General features: G+C 46.5%; 1 protein-coding gene across 3 annotated transcripts in view; it reads left to right on the forward strand.

Annotated features, from left to right (window-relative positions):
* The window catches only part of CMIP (c-Maf inducing protein), a 224,990-nt gene that overhangs the window by 188,535 nt on the left and 14,122 nt on the right, over positions 1–22,333 (forward strand). For all 3 annotated transcript variants that reach the window (XM_084811985.1, XM_084811986.1, XM_084811987.1), the window contains 6 exons: positions 9,226–9,291; positions 13,797–13,823; positions 15,840–15,888; positions 16,921–17,028; positions 19,555–19,671; positions 21,713–21,853. In XM_084811985.1, coding sequence (XP_084668111.1) covers positions 9,226–9,291; positions 13,797–13,823; positions 15,840–15,888; positions 16,921–17,028; positions 19,555–19,671; positions 21,713–21,853 — 508 coding nt within the window. The remainder of the gene's footprint in view (positions 1–9,225; positions 9,292–13,796; positions 13,824–15,839; positions 15,889–16,920; positions 17,029–19,554; positions 19,672–21,712; positions 21,854–22,333) is intronic.

The raw sequence follows: 22,333 nt of genomic DNA on the forward strand, positions 1-22,333 counted from the left end.
AAGGCCTAGAATAACTATCACATTTGTTTGGGCTTAAGACATTCTTTGAAGGGAATGCCTAATACTTACGAGGTAGAAAGCCCAAGGTGAGGCCCTACGATCCATAATTTGGTTTGAATAATTCCAGTTTATTATTGTAATTATTCCCAGGAGGTGTTGTCAGCTTAATACTGCATTAAGAATCTTATTATCTAAGTTGCCTGCCTGTCATTTACAGAGAGTGCTGAATCAGATCTTGAAAAGATTGAATATAAGAACATAAGAGAAGCCATGCTGGAACTGACCAAGGGTCTAGATGGATCTTGGTCTGATCAAGCATGACTCTTCTTATGTATATATGTTCAATCTTTTTGGGATCTGATTCAGTACCCTCAGCAAATTCTGTTCACACAGTGGCCAACCAGCTGCCCACGGGAAACCCACAAGTAGGACATGAGTGCAACAGCACCCTCACACCCATGTATGGATTGCAGATAGATTCCCTGTTTAATGCTGTTGTTAAGGGCTGTATTTTAGCGTTGCTGACTACAGAGACCTTCAGTTTCACCCTGCTTTGTGGCTGTCTGCTTTCAAAGTGAATGCTGATGGGAAGTTTACTTGCAGGGTTGGGTTGGGCTGAGTGGAGGGAAGTGCTGGCGGAGTGATCTCCTCTTTCATTTCTTTTTTGTTTTGTTTTGTTATAAAAAAGAATAGATATAACTTTCGAGAGGCCCCACTGGGCCTTCAAACAAGAAGATTAGCACAGGTTTCCTTTGTGGTCCATGGAAGATTGTGGTGAAGCTCCCGGAAGCTACGGGGTTGGGAAGGCAGAAGTATTAGTCTTAACAATTGGCAAAATATATGCATTTTTCCCCTCAGTACACCAGTTGCTGGGGAACCTGGGTGGGAGGGTGCTGCTGCACTCATGTCCTGCTTGTGGGTTTCCTGTGGGCAGCTGGTTGGCCACTGTGTGAACAGAATGCTGGACTAGGTGGACCTTGGTCTGATTCAGCATGGCTCTTTTTATGCGCTTATGACATTGCAGACAAACAACATTATCCAGGGGCTGGAGCATTTTTCTTAGAAGGAAAAGCTCAGGTGTTTGGGCCGATGCACCTTGGGGTTGGGGAAAAGCACCTGATATGATATAGATTCATAAAAGTATGCATGGTGTGGAGAAAGTGGACAGAGAGGTTTTCTCTCTCTCCATGCTAGAACACCCCATGAAATTGCTTGTAGAGTCAGGGAAGTCAAAAGGAAGCCCCAACACATAAAGAAATTCATTGAAACTGCTGCCACGTGATAGGATGGCCACGGGCTGAGGGCCAACCCAGATGTGTCGTTTGTCACACCGTCCAGCTCTGCGTAGCTGCTTTTAGTTTAACATATATCAGCCTCCCCAGGAGTGTGAGAAATTCTCTGAAGGGAGTGCCTAATGCTTATGAGGCAGAAAGCCCAAGGTGGGGTCCTGCAATCCAGGACTGGTTGAGAGATGATGGCAGTTTTACTCCAACACATCTGGAGGGCACCAGGTTGGGGAAAGCTTGTCTGTCCTCTGCTATCAAGGATGACCCATTCCTGTATCCTCAGGGTTCGCTGTGGCTCCCAACCAGGGTAGCCAGCAGTGGAGGCTGATGGCTCCGATATCAGTGGGGCGGTGAATCTGCTCCAGGTTTCAGTCAGAACTAGAACTTTGCACCCTGGAGATCTCCTTTAGAATTCTGACTGGTTCTGACTGAAAACAGGAGTGGGTTCACCACTCCACTGACATTGGAGCCACCAGCCTTCACTGGGAACCAGAAGTGTATTTTACCACAGAAAATGACCTCTATCCCAAACACACACACACACACACACACACACACACACACGGTCAGGCTCCATAAAAAAAGTTGCCACCATTTAGCGGCCAGGGCGTCACACTTACAGAACGCACGCTGTTGGGCATATCTAGAGCATCACATGCAAAGCCCCAAAGAGCGATGTAACATTAAAACAGGGATTTCCTCCTTTCTCTTCCAACTTGGAAACATTGTTCTCCTTATGTGGAGCACATCTGGGCAAACAGTTTACCATATCCGTGGATTAAAATTTGGTAAGATTGGCCAGGGGGCAACTATAGTAGCTTCTGAGGCTACACCAGGCTTCCAGGGGATCATGCCTGAAGTACATCCTGCTGTAGTACTTGAGGGATGGAGTGGAGTGGAATGGAAGTAGTTTGGGTATTACCCTATTGTGCCCATGCACATGTGGGACCCACCACTAGGGAGGTCGAAGAAATCTGCAACAGAATCAAATGAATTCAGATTTCTGGGAATCCAAACCATAGATTTCACAGCAGACCGGCTTTTCCTGATTTCTAGGAATCCAGCCCACAGATTCCAAAGCAGACCGGATTCCACCGACTTGCAACTGTTTTGTTTTTGTTTTACTTTCTGGAAATTTATGCAAATTTAGCCATAGAATAAAGTAGTCGTAAATTTAAAAAAAGAAAAAAAAAACACTGGCTGAAAATGCGCATTTCCCCCATAGGCTAAAGCATGAAAATGTGCATTTGGGGGAGGTATGTGCACATTTTGGGGGATTTGGAAATGTTTGCAAGTGCGAATTTCTGCAAATTTGAGAAATTGGAAAAAAACCCTGATTGGCGATGTGCAAACGATGGAACGAAAGGCACCTGACAATCCAGGAAATGCAGACAGAGGGGATTTCACAAAATCCGTACATCCCTAACCACCACTTGTGCAGCAGGGCTCTGCAGGTCTAAAAATAACTCTAAACGAGGAGAAATGCTCATTCACAGAATGGTCAAGTCAGCAGAACACACAGAAGCAGCTCCGCTGACCTGCCCCGATCCAGAAACTAGCATTTGTGCTCACTTCTGGGGTTATTTTTAAAGCTGCAAAGCCCTGCCGCGCAAGCGGAGGGTCCTGCGAACAGAACGGGACCAGTGGAGCTGGAGCAGCGCTGTTGGATGCTCCTCTTTGCATTGATCGTTGATTTTATGCATGCGTATGCATAAAAATGCATATACTAATTTTTGTGAACCGCCCAGAGAGCTTCGGCTGTTCGGTGCTGGAGAAATAAATAAATCTCTCCTTTTCCCCAGTTTCTCAAAGGCATGCATTCGTTACTAAGCTGAGCTAGGGGATTGCTATCGAAGGCTATATCTTGGTGGGGTTCCTACATATGGAGATTTAAATCAGGCGTCTGATTAAATCCATCTGGAAGATACAAATCAGGTCTTGAGGCCCTGCTTGAAGCACTACCCCATTTGGAAGCAAGGCTGGCTTCCACAAAAAGCCATTTTGCCTATAATTCCAGCATTGCCCTCGCACAAGGTTGCTCCCATCTCCCCTTTTAGTATTGTTTTTGCCAACGAGTGAAGACCATTCTGTTTTGTCCTGCTTTTGATCCCCACCCCCGCTTCCCCTGCTGCCCTTGTTCTGTTTTGTTGGTGGTTTTATATTGATTTGAGTTGGTTTTGGTTTTCAGTTGTTTTTGACATTGATCGTAATTAATAGGTTTTCTGTAAGTGTTTAATTGTGTAATGCTTTGGGAGCAATAATGCCGAGAAGTTGTCTATATTTTTCATCAGTCGATCCATCTGTAGGTGAGCTTCAAAAAGTTCTCACCCACCAAACTGCCAGCTCAGTTTCTTTTGTAGAGAAGCAGACGGAAGCAGGGAGCTTGGCTCCTTAGATCCTCCTTCGGCTCTGCCCCACCTTCGCCACATTCCCCAGTAAGTCAGCCCCACACTCTGAATACCCTCAGTGAATTCTTCAGTGCCATGTTTATTGGGTGCTGATACATTTTGGGATTGCTTTGGCTCTATGTGACCTGCAGGGCAGCTTTTCCACTCGAGCCGAAAGATGACACTGGGAAGGGAAAAGGCCTCTGGTGGGGTCTGTGGGCCCAGGGCAGCAGTGAGCCTCAGGCAAAAGAAAACGAAATGCTGGTCAGGGGCTCATTTACTTTGCTGAGGTTGACTAAAGTCGTAGGCCAGCATGCTGCAAGTTTTAAGCCGGGAAACAGAGCCGGCCATGGGTGGCACGCGGCTGCTCAGGGAGCCTTTGCACAGACTACAAGCTTTCCACGAACTTGGCGGATAGGACTGCACAGCGAGAGATGCACAGCCGCTGTTAATCTGTTTTATTTTTTGCATGGTTAGGAATATGAAGGAATATGAACCAGACCTAACTGACTAGGGTTTTGTTTTGTTTTTTGGCGGCGGGGGGCAGCAGGGCAGGGGGAAGAGAAGCACTCACCTGGGCTGCTTCTTGCTATAGATTGATGGCTCCTATATAAATGGTGAGTCATGCTTAGTTTGTGGAATAAGAGGTGCTGGAGCTCAGAGCCATGTGAACATTCTAGACTTCGCCGTGGAAACATAGGAAGCTGCCTTATAACAGGTCAGACTATTTGTCCATCTAGCCGAGCTTCATCTGCTTTGACTGGGAGAGGCTCTCCAGGGACTCTGGCAAAAGTGTTTCCCTACCATTTGTCACCTCAGCCTTTTAACTGGAAATGCCAGGGCTCAAACCTGGGACATCGGAAGCTGTCTGATACTGAGTCACACCCTTGGCCCATCTAGCCCAGTATTGTCGGCACTGACCGGCAGTGGCTCTCTGGAGTTTCAGGCAGGATTCTTTCCTAGCCTGACTTGGAGAAGCCAGGGATTGAACCTTCTGCATGTAAAACAGGTGCTCTACCACTGAGCTCTGGTCCCTCCTTTACCTTCAATTTATGATGGTGGCGGTGGTTTTTAATTGTTATTATTGTTAATTACAAGTATTTATACCCTTTAAAAAAAAAGCTCAAGGCTGCTTATGGCATATTTAAAAACCATCAGCAGCATTCCAGCAGTAAAATAAAAGATACAAGCTAGAAGACAAAAGCATAGCAGATAAAAACAAAATATAACATTTAAATAATGGGAACTCGGCTGGTCAAAAGCTGCCTTGGGGGAAAAGGAGGGGGTCTTTACCAATGACACAGGGCCATCAGAGAGGGGGCAAAATGGCTCTTCCTGGGAAGGGAGTTCCATCAATTAAGAATGGCCACATAGAAGGTGTAGGAGCCTTTGGTGAGGGGTGTTATCAAAAGCTTTTTGAACATCTGTGGATATCATGTCTACCAGGTGATCCCTACTGCATCCAAAGAATATAAGGTTGTTGAGGAAAGTCTTTGCTTTGCTGAAACTATGCTAATTTTTCCTCAGGAAGGCTTGTTCTTCCAAATGTTTAAAACAGTTTTAGATCTGATAATGCTTTCCCTAAGCTTATCAGAGGCAGGAGGTGGCTGGCAGGTCCATAATTTTCTGGATCCTTTAAAAACAAACAAACAAACAAACAAACCTTGGGGTTACTTTACCTATATTCAAGTCTTCTAGTAAGGAGAAGGATAGTCATCAAATTATATGGACAATTTTACTTCTAAGTTGTTCAGCAACTATTTAGTAGTCCCAATAATGTCTTAATTGTTCTTTTGTCAGTTAACATCATCCATTGTTGTCTCTATTTTAGTTAATTTAATAAAGGTGTCCCCCCTTCATTAAGTTAGCATGGACCCGAAATCTAGTTTTTTACTTCTAGTGTCCTGTCTGTGGTGCCAAATATTTTTGTCACTCCTGTTACCTTGTGAGCATAGTCTAGCCCTTTTCAGGTGTTCTGTAGCTATATGACGATCAGACACGGGCTACAGCTGTATCTTCAGCCTATCACGTGGCGGTGAAGGCAGCAAAAAAGGAATATTATGCTGCCTCTATCGCGTCTGCAGAGTGCTGTCCCAGGAGGCTGTTCCAAGTGGTCCGGAGCCTGGTTGGTCCTGTGGATCCAGAACCAATGGAGCATTCTAAGGCGTCCTGTGAGGCCTTGGCAAGGCACTTTGCAGATAAAATTGATCAGATTAGGTGTGTTACTCTGCACGCTGTGGATACAGTTAGTGAGCAGGAGGCGGCCTGTGGCAAACTGGTTTTGTGGGATCGGTTCCAGCTTCTTCCTCCTGATGAAGTGGACAAGGTGCTTTCATCTGTAAGGCCGACCACCTGCTTACTTGATCCTTGCCCATTTTGGCTCATTATGGGCTGCAGAGAGAGACTGGGTGAGGGGATCAGGGCGGTGGTGAACGCCTCCCTTGAGGAGGGAGTGATGCCATCAGCCCTCAAGGAGGCAGTGATAAGACCGCTCTTAAAGAAGCCCTCCTTGGATCCTCAGGTTCTGAACAACTTTCGCCCAGTCTCAAATCTGCCATTTTGGGGCAAGGTGATTGAGCAGGTGGTGGCGGTGCAGTTGAAGGCACACTTGGAAGAAACTGATTATCTAGACCCATTTCAGTCGGGCTTCAGGCCAGGGCATGGGACAGAAACGGCCTTGGTCGCCTTGGTGGATGATATGAGGAGGGCTCTGGATAGGGGTGAATGCTCCTTCCTTGTTCTCCTCGACCTCTCAGCGGCTTTTGATACCGTTGACCACGGTATCCTCCTGGACCGCCTGGAGGGGATGGGCATTGGAGACACTGTATTGCGGTGGTTCCGGTCCTTCCTCTCCGGCAGGTACCAGAGGGTAGCTCTGGGAGAGGAGGTTTCGGACCCGCGGCCACTTACTTGTGGGGTGCCACAGGGTTCCATCCTCTCCCCGATGCTATTTAACATCTATGTGAAGCCGCTGGGGGCTATCATCAGGAGGTTTGGGGTGCAGTGTCATCAATATGCGGATGACACGCAGCTCTACCTCTCATTCAAATCTTCACCAAGGTTGGCTGTAGAATCCCTGTCCAAATGTCTGGAGACGGTGAGTGGCTGGATGGGGAGGAATAAGCTGAAGCTGAACCCTGACAAGACCGAGTTACTTTTGGTGGGAGACAAGAGAAGGTTGGGGAATGTTGACCTGGTGTTGAATGGGGTACGGCTACCCTTGAAAGACCAGGTCCGCAGCCTGGGGGTCATTTTGGACTCCCAGCTGTCCATGGAGGCTCAGGTGTCAGCTGTGAGCCGGACAGCGCTGTATCAACTCCATCTGATACGGCGGCTGCGCCCCTTCCTTCCCGACCATCTGCTCCCATCGGTAGTACATGCCCTGGTCTCCTCTCGTTTAGACTACTGTAATGCGCTCTACGTGGGGTTACCCTTGAAGATGGTTTGGAAACTGCAGCTGGTACAGAACGCGGCGGCTCGCCTGATTAAAGGCAGCCACCGGCGAGATCACATCACTCCAGTGCTGAAGGAGTTGCACTGGTTACCAGTTGTTTTCCGGGCCAAATTCAAGGTGTTGGTTTTGACCTTTAAAACCCTATATGGTTCCGGCCCAGCCTATCTTAAGGAGCGCCTCCAGCAGCACCAGACAGGCCGCTTAACAAGATCAGTCTCAGATGGCCTTCTCTCTGTCCCATCAGCCAGGACAGCTAGACTGGTGGGGACGAGGGAGAGGGCCTTTTCTGTGGTGGCCCCCACTCTGTGGAACTCCCTCCCTAGGGAACTCCGTCATGCCCCCTCTTTAATGAGCTTCCGTTGTGCATTAAAAACGTGGTTGTTCAGGCAGGCATTTGGGGTGGGTTAGGGTATTTTAGAAAATGTTTTTATTGTAGAATTTTATTGTTTTAAACTGTTTTATTGTATGTTGTACATCACCCAGAGTGGCTGGGTGACCAGCCAGATGGGCGATATAATAATAATAATAATAATAATAATAATAATAATAATAATATAGAATAAATGCATGAGGAGAGAGAGCGCTCTAACCCTGTCCCCTTTTCACAAGTTTCCATCACCCTCTAGTCCTGAAGAGCATCTTTCTGAAGAGGAGAGCTCTCCACATGATTGGGAACGCTGGAAAATCAGGGTTCCCTCCACAGATACAGGAGGCTCTCCTCTTAAGAGTTGCCCTCCATGAGGGCGATGAAAACACGCAAGGAGGGTGGGTGGGGCAGCACTCCCTCTTCTCACACGTGTATTCTGCGCAGCTGCAGAACACCTGAATAGGGCTTCTATTGTTGTTACATTCTCTTTGCTCAAACAGGAGATCTCAATGGTGGGTTTTCAAATGCAAAGGTGTGGATAGTTCACATGCCCCATATTTACATGACCTTAAGAAAAGCCTTCACCAAACTGCGTTTTCAAACTATGCTTACTGGTTGTTTGGAAGGAAGGTTCCTTAAAGTCCCATGGGACCAATGGTTCTGCATCTGTGGGCAGTGGGAGATGGAGGATATCTGCTATTATTTTTTGGACTGCCCATTGTATAGAGCACCCAGAGAGAGATTTTCATCCTATTTTCTTTCTTGTCCTGAGATGCCAGATTTTGAGAAAATGTGAATGCTTTTAGCTGACCAGAACAATATGTAACGTACCAAGTCTCATTATTTGCAATAGCTGCTTTTAAAATTAGATGGAATTAGGTATAATTTTATTTGTGTGTGTGTATGTGGTGGATATTGTTTGATTGATTCCCTATTGTGTATTTGCTTGGAGGTTTCTCCTTTTTTCTCTCCTGTTTTGCGATAACCTTTGGCTTTAAGCAAATGAAGATTGCGCTGGGAACCCTTCCTCTCAGAGCAGGCTAATTCTTTTGTTATCTTGTGCACTCTTGCATTCTGGGTTGTTGCACACCAGTTGTTGCACACCAGTGCTGTGGTCTCTGTGTGTGCAAAGAACTTTTTAGTGAGTACCAGCTTACCTTGACCACTATAAAAGGAGCAAGGTGTACTCCATAAAGGAGCAGTACCTTAGTGCAGCCTTCCTCAACCTGGTGCCCTCCAGATGTTTTGGACCAACTCCCATTGACCCCAGCCACAGCCAGTATGCTCAATGGTAAGGAATGCTGGGCATTGTAGTCCTAATCATCTGGAGGGCACCACATTGTAGAAGGCTGCTTTGGTGATTAAGTTGTCTGTTGTCCCTGGGGTTGTAGAAAGGGCAAGATTTACGGGCGGGATACACAGTCAGCTGTCTAGGTCACCATACTCGGGGGGGTGTCAGATCCATGCATGCAGATTTATCGTCTTACACAACAGGGATAAAACATACGTGCAAATTGTGCCTCGGTCATGCAATGTGCTATATATGCAATAAAAAATTGAACACATTGGAAAAAGTTGAACAAATGGAGGAGGACACCAAAGATACTCCTTGCCTGGAGGTGGGGGAGCATTTAGTCCAGCACCAGCCCTGGTAAATGAATGATAAATGAAGGGCAAATAAACAGTGGATTCTACATTGGGTCTGGGCTAATACCACTTTTCTAATTTCAGATCAGACTATGACGATTGGAGACCAGCTCTCGCCAGTTTGCTTCAACCCATCCCATTCCCCAAAGAGTAAGTTCATGGCAGCAAATTACTTTGTGACCTTTTTCTGTGGCAGAATTTTAGATGAATGTCAGTCAGATCTGGAGACTTTGAGTGGAAGATTGAAATAGACCCTTTGCTAAGTTTTGTAGCGTATGGCAGGAATTTTTCAAAACTCAAGGAGCAAAAATAAATCCATAAGTACCTTGCACAAGTTTTAAGGAAGAAAACTTAAGGGGAAATGTCAGCTGCAGCACCAGCTCCTCATAGGACTGGACCAGAACATCTCATGCCAAAATATTTAGAGAGCGCTCAGGAGGCATTCTTCACATGCACTGTAAGCTAGGGATTCGGGGAGGGTGGGGAGAGAAATTCGTTTAGTCTGGATTTCATTGCAAACTTACTTAACTTCACACTTTTGAGCCAATATGCAAACCAAAACTCCATTGCCCTTTGAAATTCGCACTTCTCTGAAGCTTACAGTGGAGTTCTCCAGTCAAAAAGTGAGCACAAAAATGCGCATATTAGGGAAAACTGCATTATATTAGGAAAATGGCTTGCAAAAATGAGTATATCAGGCAAAATTGCATACAAAAATGCATGTATTAGGAGAAACGCACACACAGATGTGTATGAATCTTCGTGCAAACTTTTTTTTAGAGAAACTAAAGTTGACAGATTTGTCTATCCCAACTCTGAGGCCACCCTCAAACCTAAATTACCAGATATATCATTGAATCAGAAGCTGTTTGAAGCTGTTCAGTTGTGCTTCTTCTTGCTGGCTCTGTCAATTGCTCCCGCTGCGTCCTTTGCCTGTGGGGTGCTTCCCTTGCTTTCCCAAGTCAGACATGGAAGACAAGGAAGGAGTCATGGACAGGAAGAAGACACAGCGGGATGAGTCTAGCCAAAAGGGCTTCAGCTACTGTTCTGTTTACTGGTGTTGTCTGACAATTCAGGGTTGAAGGTTTGAATTATATTGGAAGAACACACTCTGAGCTCTCTCGTTATCTTATCTTCAGCCTAATTCCAGAAAAGCACCTTTCATGGTTACTTTCTCCACCTGTTGAGGGGGTCAGCAGGAAAGAACCTGACTTGTCCAAGAGTCCTACTAGACTGAGATTATATCCTAGAAAGTAAGATGTGAACAGGATCAATTGTCTCATAGGATCAAATAACAAACAAAGTGATTGTGCCAAGCAAGTAAAATGGGTCAAGCTTGCCCCATTGAAATAATAACAACAAAAAACAGTTGCAAAAGCAGCGTTTGAATGCAGTGAAAGACTTGCTGACAGTGTCCCTCTGAAACCTATTAATGACACCAGTGTTTATGAAATGCAGATCTCAGAGGGGCAAGCATTATAGCCTATAATTGTCCAATTTGCCAGCTTATCACATCCCTCAGCGGCCTGGTGCCTTGGAAGGCTGAGCTTTCATGAGTGACGTGCGCTTCAGAAAGGCTGGGGAGATGTTGAAGCACCTAGCATCATTTTACCTGCGTTGGCTTTTCTAGCAAAGGAGCCAGGGTGGGTTGGAGATCAGTATCATGATGCAATGCACTCTAGGAGGGTGACCATTAATTGCTTCACTAATGTGCTGCACTAATTAGATGTGACCTTGGCTTAATTGCAGTGCAATTAATGAACACACCTGGGACTTAGATAGAGCAGAAAATCCTGTTTACAAGTGTGCAGTTTTGTCACTGGGCCCTGAAAGTTTCCATTAGCTTCTTCGATGACCGCATTTCCCTGTAGATTAATTTCAATGTTGGCTTTTCCTTTATTTATCTAAGTATTTATACACCACCTTTGCAAGCCAAAAGCACACCCAAGACACAATAAAGTCAATACATAAAAGTATAAACATTTAACATAACATTTTAAAAGTAGCAGAAGATTAAACAATTGACCAACCATTTCATTGGAGAGCCAGTGTGGTGTAGTGGCAAGAGTGTTGGACTGGGACTTGGGAGATCCGGGTTCTAGTCCCCACTCGGCCATGGAAGCTCACTGGGTGACTTTGGGCCAGTCACACACTCTCAGCCCAACCCACCTCACAGGGTTGTTGTTGTGAGGATAAAATGGAGAGGAGGAGGATAATGTAAGCCGCCTTGGGTTCCTTGCAAGAGGAAAAAAGGCGGGGTATAAATGCAATCAATCAATCAATCAATCAATCATTCCATTAAAGGCAGCCTGGAATAACCAGGTCTCCAAGGCCCACATAAAAACAAATAAAGGACAAGCTACATGTATTTCATGTGGAACAGAGTTCCACAGGGACATGGCCACCACTGAAAAAGCCTAGTCTCTTGTGCCTGCCAGCCTGGTGGATCTTAATGTCTGGCCTACAAACCTTTCCTGTGGCAGGAATTCCAAAAAAATATTACTATAGAAAATCTGCTTCCATTAATTTTTGGCTTGGCCTGATAGTCCCTCATCTGTTCACTTGACTTGCTAGCAACAAACAACTTTGCTAGGCTCCTTTAAAAACCCATAATCTGAAAGCTAATTCTGTATGGAAGGGACAGGGATATGTCTTTGACTTCCTGCTAAAGAGGGCACCGTTGGAAAATTTAATGTGTCCCTTCTTACCAGGGGGTATTCTCTTGAAGCAATCTCTGTCATGCTGCTGGAATTTAGAACATGTAACCTGAACTAGAGCCGAGGCAGATACTCTCCAGTTCCAGTTTTCGTATAGAAATCCCCCCTTTTGACCGGGTAGAATTCCTCCCCCCCACACACACACAGAATACATAGGCATTTTTGCCCCTTTTCCAGCACCATTGGTTTTCTTGGCTCTTGCTGCCTTGGTGCCATGTTCTTTTCTCGATTGGTCACATGGGTTATCCCAGACAGGAAAGCACCAATCCCAATGGAAGGAAGGGAGGAAATTCCAGGTGCACGAGAAAAAGGGTTGTATCAAGCCCAGTAATGTATTTCAGACCTCAAGGGGACTTTGGGATGACAATTGTCAACCTGGTATCAAGCCATGCTTACAGCTTGTTTCTGTAACAAGTTGTAACAGTGGTTTCTCATGCACTGGATGTTTTCTCCCCTTCTTTCCCCACATGAGTTATCCAGCTAAGTCAAGGATCATACAGTAAATGGGATGGTGTTATAATTAGCGATGATTGGCTCAGTCTGCGTTTGGTCCGTGTAACTTTTGCATGTGCTCATTCATAAGCAGGGATGGGCAAATCTGTCCGTTTTGCTTTCTCCACATTTGAATTTTTTTACATCTTGAGTTCTTTCTCTCCTGAATTTGAAGAACTTTGCCATATTTGGTAAATTCTAATAAAAAAACTGAAATGAAATTCTCACCCATCTGCACCAGCTAAATTCAATAGATACAGCTACTCCCCTTAAGGACCATGGTGTAAGTGCCTGCCATATAGCTGTTAAAGATGAGGAGCTGGTCAGAAAGAGATGGCAACCCTAATGCTGTACTAAAGTGGTGGAATATACAGGGATTCAAAGCCAGACTTTTAAGAGCAAAGCACTCAAAGCCTTGGGCCTGAATGGACAAACTTTTGTTTCACTTTCTCCCACTTCAGTGTCAAGTTATAATCTCAAGTTATTTCCATCCCGTGTAAGGAGAAATTAGTGAATTTTGATAATATTAAAACTGAATGGAAGCAAATTTCTCACCCATCCCTGTTCATGAGTCCATTCATAAGTCCATCTGTCCCATTTCCACAGTATTCTGTGGTTTTTTAAACTCTGCATGAAAATGCACATTTAAATATGTATTTTTGAACTTATTTTCTTACAAAATATGCATCTCTAAGCCTGTGTGCTTTCAAAGTACTCATTTCTAAATGTATATTAAGCCAGGAGTCGCATCGCAAAATTCGGAGAACTGTGGAATCCAAAGGATAGCTGTGTTTCAATCCCCACGTTAGTCTGCGAAGTGCAGATCAGGTTGCTTTGCTTCAGAATGTGGACCAACCGAAATCCTTGAGCATCCCTAGTCCCAACACGGATTAGGGTGATAATACAAAGCAACCTTGATGAGGCTAAGCAGGTCTGGATCTGTTTGATGCCTGGATGGAAGGCTGCCTTGAACCCTCACGTATGCCACCTTGAGTTCTGTCATGGAAGAAAGGCAAGATATAAATGAATAAGTCCTCAAAACTGAGAGTCCTCTTGTTAGGTGTTCTTTTATCCATAATCCTCTTTATCAGATATGCTTCTGCTTCAGCCTTATTTTGCATCAGCCTTCCTCAACTGGATGCCATCTAGATGCTTTGGATGTCCTCCCATCATCCCCTCCATTGTGCATGCTGGGTGGAGATGCTGGGATTTGTAATCCAACACATCTGGAGGGCGCCCAGTTAGCGACGGCTGTTTTACATTATTAAAAAGTGCTTTCCCCATATTCCTCTCTTGCAAATACTTTGTGCATTCTTGTTTACGGTGTTCGTAGAATGAAGTTGTTTCTTGACATTTATTGAATCCATGTACGCATAATTATTTTAGAAAGAGCTGCCTGAAGAAAAGGGAGGGAAATCACTCATAATTTTCTGTGTTTGATTTCAGGGCTCTTGCACACGAGAAGTTCACAAAGTAAGTGCTTGTTTGCTTAAAATGATTTCCTGTGGTGATATAAATAAGCCAGAGTTAGCAAAGACTGATATCTTCATGTTTCTCTGATCCGTCAGCATTGAGATTTTGAAATTTGCTGATGGAATCAGAAGTGTCAGATTAAAAGCTCCCCTTTCCTGTATCCACCAATTTCTGACATTCTTAATAAAAATGGGGAAGTAGAGAAAAACCTCTTACCATTGTGGAAGTTCCCTCTGGGCCCCAAAAGTGCCACCGAGCGTGAAAGGACTTACCCATTAAGCCTTCTTCCATAGAGATAAATTCTTACAGTCATTCATACCATAGTAGCATCTAGACTACTGTAATGCTCTTTATGTGGGGTTGCCTTTGAAGACTTCTTTGGAAACTTCAGCTGGTTCAAAATGTGGCTGCCAGACTTTTAGCTAGAGCCAGGCAAAAAACGGAGCGCATATCTCTGATATTGGCTATCTTTTAGCACATGGCTAAAGGACGGCACTTGGGAAGAGGTCTTGGGTTAGTGGCGGCTTGATTGTAATTTGGCACTGTTATTAGAGAAACTTAGCTGTGTTATATATGTATTTATTTTGTTGGGGCGGGTGTTGATGTTAGTTTAAGTTCGTATTTTTATTCTTTTGCAGCCCATGTTGTGTGCTGCCTTGGATATCAAAGCTGATATCAATCAATCAATCACCATGAAATTATTAATTGAGTCATGGGGTCACAAGGTCATGGACCCTGCAGCTAACAGGGGCTGACTCTATTTCCACCCAGGTTTTTTTGCAGAAAAAAATATGACTTACACATTCTAAATAGCTGCACGGTACAGCCCAGTCAGAGCCACACCCCTTTAGGTGGGTGCTGGGGAAAACTGCATTTTTGAATGTTTCCCCAGATGAAACAAAATATATATTTTTAAAAACCTCCTTGCCCTTGGCAATGTAGCAGATCAGATAGAGACGTTCTTTAGTTGAAGTGCTAGTTTTCTACGTGCAGAGTGGATTTTTTTCATGGCGTTCAGGCATTCAACTCCCCCCCACACACACATTTGCAGTCTGAAGTGGTATAGTTCCAGCAGGTCTGTACCATGTGACTATTACGCACTTGCTGCAACATGCCTTCTGCCTGGTTAAAGGAACGATAAGAACTGGGAAGGAGTGGAGGCTGCAAGACCTCTAGGGAAAACAACTGGAGTGACTTTCTAGTAGGGATGGCATGGGAGTCCAAAAAGGGGGTTGAGTCCAACGATCCCCCCCCCACTCTGGCCTCCTGGAGCCTGCTCGCCGAGCCCTGGGACATTGACAGGCCTGGCCACCAAGTGTGCTGGAGTTTGGTGAGCAGCTGGGAACGCTGTGGAACCCCAGCTCTCTTGCCCTGTCCTCCTCGAGAGGAAGCCAGGGCGAGAGCGCTGGGGGCTGGCTGCACCAGGACCTGCCCTGCCTCCGCCAGCTGTAAGGGGCTTTCTCAACAGCTGTCGTGGGGAGGAAGGGCCTCAGCAGCACCCCAGCGCTCACGCTCTGGCCTCCTCCCAGAGGAGGCGCTGGGGACTTGGCAGTCAAGCCCTTGTGGGGATAAAGCACAAGGGCTTGATGGAGTCCTCGGCGCAGAGAGGAGGGGCGGCTCGGTGGGCAGGCAGGGCGAGCAGGGAGGCTCGTTCTGTGGGTTCAGGCTGCACAAGCTGGGAGGGGGCAGCTTGTCAAGCTCCCCCTGCCCCGGATGGAGATGGGTCCGTCCATCCCTACATTCTGGTGCTAGATTTTTCAAGACGGATTGCCTCTGGCCATCACAAAACCCCTTCCTAGTCTATAAGCACTATCTTGGCAACTTTTTAAAGACTTCATAATTCCTTCCTGAGAAATGTTCTCTGAGCTTGTTCCCCTATAACCTCTCCGAAAGAGGGGCATCAATCACTTAAAGCATAACCAGAACGAAATGCGACAGCTGTGTACATTTTGGAAACAACCGGCAGACAGTCATCTCTCTGCTTTTTTGTTTTGCTTTATCTTTTTCTCTTCCAAGGGAGCTGAAGTACGTCATCCAAAGATTCGCAGGAGATCCAAGACAAGAAGTGAGTCTCTTTCCAGCATAACGATCAAAGGGATGGGGAGTGCTGCTTGTCAGAGTGTTCTGGCTTGAAGTTGCTTTGAGTTCCAAAGCACAGCCAGCCCCTCTGTTCGTCTGCCTTGATCTTGCCTCCAAAGGGCTTGGGGATATAGGGCTGCCCGTAGGATGGGTGGTTTCTTGCCTCTTATGTAAACTTGGAACCCACGCTGGATGTCTAAGATCTGCTGTTGATGTCACTGCATTGTAGAAAACTGCAACCAGCAAGGATTGATTTCCTGCACGAAACAAATGCTGCAAATTATTCTCCCCACTGATTTCATCTGTTTCAGAAGTTGAGACAAAAGACTTGAACCTTTGCTTGATTAGACTGCAACATCCTGCCCATCATCCCTGATCATGAACTGTAGTCCAAAACATCTGGAGGGCACCAGCTTGGGGAAGGCTGTATTAGCCGAGTAAAATGGCCATCCATCATGATGGGCAGGTTGTGCATTTGGATAGAGGGTCCGTATATTACAGGGACAGCCTGGAGGGGAAGGTAGCATGAAGGTACATGGTACCACAAACTTCCTGAAGCGAAGCAAGTCTGGCTCTGGGCAGTGCCTGGATGGGGGACCACTTAGTGGCCCCCATGTTCACCACCTTGAGTTCAGCAGTACATGTAGTAAATAAATAAACTAATGGCTTGCATGATAGCAAGGAAGGACTTGTACTTCAGGGCTGCCATTTGGATGGAGGCCTCATCTCCATCCTCTCCCCCCTACCTCCAGGTGTCTGGTAGGAGAGTCTGTGCCCCACATTGCTTCCCTTTTACATCACTACAGATTTCTTCCATGCTACATCCCACCTAGTTATTTGGAAGGAATTCTTTCCGCGCTCAGGGTTTGCCCATTTCATTTGATGAAATGAATTGATCATGCCTCAAATGTAAAGAAAACATTCTTTTTTCCCTCTGTGACTCGCTTCTCTATAGAATTATTTAGAAATGATGCTGCAGAGCTCCTCACCTTCTCCTTGTCTGTGTTTTGCTGTGCAGGTCCATTCGTGTTTGCTGAGTGTGCGGGCAGGCAAGGACGGCTGGTTCCAGCTCTACAGTCCTGGCGGTGTGGCATGCGATGATGACGGAGAGCTATTTGCCAGTATGGTATGTGCCTATGATCAACAGGATCTGCTCTTCCATAACTCGTAAAGCAACCCCAACCTGGCACCCTCCAGCTGTAGCTGCTATCATCCCTATCATTGGCCATGCTGGCTGGAGTGATGGGACATGTGGTCCTATGCATCTGGAGGGCACCGTGTTGGGAAAGGCTGGTCAAAAGTCTGTCAGAAACCTGGGCTAGGCCAAACACTCTGATATTCAGAAATTTGTTTTTTAACTAATTTTTTATGGTAACATTTCAACAAAACAAAAAAGAGAAAAAAAATTGTAGCTACATAAATTTGAATCTATCAATTTCAACGCATGCATATGGTGTGTGTGTGTGTGTGTGTGTATTTATATGAAAAAACGGCTTTCTAAGAATTATATATAAACTTCAACAAAGGCAGACCAAATATCCATATAAGTATCCATTTGCAAGTGACGTCTATATATTACCCTTTCAAATGGTAAAAGCATGGTTAAGTCCTCAATCCATTGCATTTTAGGAGGTGAGCGGTCATCCTTCAAATGTTGGTGAGGAAAATCCATTTGCGCTGACCATGTGCTAACTAACTTTCAGGAAGCAGGTAGATAATTTTAAGAGAACATGTACATCAGTAAACAGTAAAGAGTGTTCCAATACAAGGTCTATCCATATAACAACCTTCTCCCCAAACGAGGCAACTATGGGGCACATGGTTAAAAGAAGCATGGTTAAAAGTCTATACCAGCCTTCTCCAACCTGATGCCCTCCAGATGTTTTGTATTACAACTCCTCCCAGCATTCCTAACTATTGGCTGTGTCAGCTGATGGGAGTTGAAGTCCAACAAGAGCTGGAGGGCACCAGGTTGGGGGAGGCAGCTCTACACATTCCCTCCAGGCTTTATTTCTTTGCAAAACCCAGATAATTTTGTATTCAGAAGGCCACTCTGGAAGGGTTTCTACAACCATGAGGAGGACATGCATGTGAGAGAGTGCATGTGTGTGAGAAATCCAGTGTAGGTTCATATCAGCTCTTTGGGCCCATTTGGCAATTGCACCCAGTGCTGGCTCCAGGCTTTGGAGGGCCCTTGGGCAAGACACCCTCAGTGGGCCCCCTCCATCAGTTACTCTACCTTCTCACCGCCGTTGTCACCAGCTGCTCTTGCTCCTCCTCCCCTTTCTCATCTTTGCTCCCACTGGCTTGCTCGACAGGCGGAGAAGCCAGGGGGCGAGGAGGCCAGGGCCTTTCCTGCTCCTCCTTCTCACCACCTCTTTTTCCTGGGCCAGGGTGAGTGAACAAGCAGGCTGCAAAGGTGAAGAGGGGCAACTCCAGGGGGCTCGTGTCAGTGGGCCCCTGCTGGGGTGTGGGCCCTCAGCAGGTGCCCAACCATGACTACCCTTAGCCCTGATTACACCCACTGCTCCCTAGGATTGTCCTGGAGGATTTATTGGGACCACAACTCAAGACATGTACAGGCTAGCACACTCCTCACTATAGTGAATGAACAAATGGGAGATTATTTGAAAACACAGGACTTTCTCTGATCCTCGATGACTGTAACTCAGGGGTGGAGAACCTCAGTCCTGGGGGTCAAATTCAGCCCACCTGAGGTCCCAACCTGACCCTCCAAGGTTTCCCAGATTGTCACGCCCCTTTCCCCTGGCCCCACCTCCCCGATCGTTTGGTAGTTTCCTGGCTTTTCTGCCGTTTCCCCCGGCCCCACCTCCCCGATCATTTGGTAGTTTCCTGGCTTTTGTGCAGTTTCTCCTGACCCCCCCCCCCCCGTTTGGTAGTTTCCTAGCTTTTGTGCAGTTTTTCCCCCATTCTAAAAGGCTGAAATGCCTCTCCTAAGGCTTAGTTCAGCCTTCTGCAACCTGGTGCCCTCCAGATGGATTGGACTGCAACTCCCGTAATTCCCAGCCAGCACTTGCCATGTTGGCTGGGAATTACGGGAATTGCAGTCCAACCCATCTGGAGGGCACCAGGTTGCAGAAGGCTGGTTACTGGCAGTAGGAGCTTTAAGCTAAAAGATGCCGGTATTTTTGGCCCCGCCCCTTTTGCTTCATCCCCGCCCATCACTGGAATGCAGCCCCTGAGACCTTCTCCAAGATGGAATTCGGCCCTTGGGCTGAAAGAGGTTCTGCACCCCTGCTGTAACTGCTGTCCTGTACTTATTGCCCTGGGAGTGAGCCCCGCTGAACTCAGTGGGACTTCGCTTGGAATAGGCATTGCGCTGTAGACCTCTGAGGGAAGGGTAGGGATGGGAGTGCATACGCTCAGCACCCGCTTCTGCTTTTCCCCTGGGGGCAATCCCTGATCGGGGCTGAACAGAATAATGTCCCAGCAGGCCTTGACTGGCCAGTGGAGCTGTATGGAAGAACAAAATCACCAAACCTACTTTGCCATCCTGTCCCGGACTGGAGTGAGGTTTCTTCTTGGGATAGGCAACGTGCTCTTGAACTCACGTCAACAATGCTTACAAGGGCGCAGAACTGTCTTTCCCATGCGTGCATCGCTAACCCGGATTTCTTTCCTGCTCTCGCAGGTTCATATTTTAATGGGCTCTTGTTACAAGACGAAAAAGTTCCTGCTTTCGCTGGCTGAAAACAAACTGGGGCCCTGCATGCTACTCGCTTTGAGGGGCAACCAGACCATGGTTGAGGTAAGACCGATATTTTGCAGTGGTGCAGTTAAGTAATTGTAGACACTGGATCTAATGGTCTCCTCCCACCTCCCCCAGCCCTTTAGAAGGTAATTGGGTGGAGTTTGTTGAGAAAGACTGCTTATCAATACAGCAGTCCGATGTAGCTCCGATGTCAGTGGGGCGATGAATCCACTCTGGCTTTCAGTCAGAACTCTAACAGAGCTATCCAAGGTGTGAAGATAGCTCCTTTAGAGTTCTGACTGAAACCTGGAGCAGATTCACTGCCCTACTGTCAGGAGCTCCAAGCCCTGCCATGGAGTAATGAAGCAATAGAGACTCGCTTAGCAATCCGCAATTCTTTATTCAGTTCATAGCATCCATTCACACCCAAAACAACTACTAAGGCTGGGAGCTGCCCTCTGGGCCTAATTAATACAATAGCACTTTTGTTAAGAGAACTACTGTTGCCCTTCAACTACTGAACGGATCTTTCATTGCGGATCTTTCATTGCGCTCCACAAGCTTTTTCTGGGCTCCTCCCTTCAGGGAGGTTCCTCTCGACTCAACATCTGACGGGCCGCCCCTCTGGCAGAACGCCTCCCACCTCCTCTCAGCTGTACCTGCTTAACTCAGTGGTGAGCTCTGGCATCTGTCAACAGCGGTCCTTCCTCCTCCTCCAACAGAGACCAGGTTCCCACAAGGGTGGCAGGGAGACGGTCTCTGAACCTGGCCCTCCTGCTCAATAAGCCCCTGGGAAGGTTCTTTGCTGATTCCTGGAGTGTCTTGGAGAATTTCCTCCCCTGCTTCCTGTCCTGGCTGGGCTTCTTCTAGCTCTGACCCTGAATCTGAGTCAGAAACCAAATCAGGGAGCCTGGGCCCTGTCCTGACACTCACTGACATTGGAGCCACCAGCCTCCACTGTATAAATACTTAAATAACTAAATTAGCCCATCCGTATTCCTCCACTTATGTGGTAAGGCAGCACTGCTGCGTTTGGGGCCCCTCCTGCTCATTCTGTTGAAGAGGGCCCAGCACAATTGCCCCAAAGGCCTGTTCTGATGGCGCCACTGTCCACTTGTTGAACCAGATGGGCCCAAACCCATTAATTTGTTGCACATCCCAGAAAAGGAGGAGCCAGATCTTTCATTCCAGCATTTAATTTTGTTTATGATGATATTGAACATTTCTGTACCACCCAGTAGCCAAAGCTCTTAAAAATACAATACAAAACATTACATAACATGAAAACCATTTCCAAAAGCAGTTTAAACACTCAGCATCGACCCAGAGAGGGGCAGCTTCTGGACACTGGTCCTTCATCTGGTTCTGGCAATGACTGCTTGAGAGCTAGAGGTGTCGTGCCTGGGAGTGGACTGTTTGCTTTTATGATGGACATCTGCCCTGTATTGTCCAAAGACAACCCAGGGTGGCTAGCAATACGCAATATTTAAAAACACAGCCAATAAAAAACAACTAACAGTGCAATCCTATCCATGTCTACTGAAGAATGAGTCCTATTGGGTACAATGGGACATACTCCCAGGTAAGTGTGTATAGGATGGCAGCCTGAATGCAACAGAAAATAGACACACACACACCCAAATAGCAGATGCAGTAATTAAGCCAAATAAAAAAAAACTATGATTCTGCAACTGCAAATTTAAAATAACGAAAAACTATTTTAACTATAATCCCTGACAAGATTAGGAGTCATAATAGAGATTTCTCAGCCTCTGCAACTTAAGGCTACAGTTCCCAGAGTTTGGGCCCTTAAGAGCCAGGGTGGTACAGCAGATAGAAAGATGGAGTTGGACTGGGGAGACCTGGATGTATATATCCACCCAGCCATGAACCTTGCCGAGCGGTCTTGAGCTAGTCACTGTCCCTCAGCCTAACCGACCTCACAGGGCTGTTGTGAGATTAAAATGGAATAAGCCTGTAGTTCCCAGCCCAAAGTTCTATCTGAACAAGCCTGCAAAAAATGACTCTGTGCATTTTCCGTCAGACGTTCCCCGACCAACAAACTGCACAGCAAACTTCTTTCTCCTTCTGCCGCCAGATTCTTTGCCTGATGCTTGAATACAATATCATAGACAACAAAGACACCCAGCTTCAGATCATCTCAACCCTGGAGAGCACCGACGTGGGGAAGAAGATGTACGAGCACCTTTGTGACAGGCAAAGGGAGTTGAAAGAACTGGTGAGTCTTTGTGCTGGCAGCACTCCCTGCTAGCACCGCACAAAAGCCGGGACCAGAGGAAATTCGGATGGGCCCCAAGGCACGATAGGTATTTTATTTTTAGATAGGCCCTGGAATGTCCAGTGAGCACAAGTTGGAACTCTAAAGAGAGGCGGGAGGGCAGAAAGTAGATCTCCAGATGTTTTGGACTTCAGCTCCCAGCTTTCCTGACCATTGGCCATGCTGGCAGAGGTTTCTGGGATTTGAAGTCCAAAGCATCTGGAATACTACTTTCTGCCCACCCCTCTTTAAAGGACACATCTGTATGGGAAATGGCAGTCTTCCTGATCAGCCCCTGCATCTCACCCCCTAAAGGAGCTCTTTCAGCCTGAGGGCCAAATTCCATTTTGGAGAAACTCTCGGGGGTGGGGGGCCTGCATTCCAGCAGGGGCTGTGGCCAAACGCAAAAGGGGTGTGGCCAAACGCAAAAGGGGTGTGGCC

This window comes from Heloderma suspectum, chromosome 8 (genome assembly GCF_057233095.1).
Source record: "Heloderma suspectum isolate Gila_16-S chromosome 8, 16-S_ref, whole genome shotgun sequence".
NCBI lineage: Eukaryota > Metazoa > Chordata > Lepidosauria > Squamata > Helodermatidae > Heloderma > Heloderma suspectum.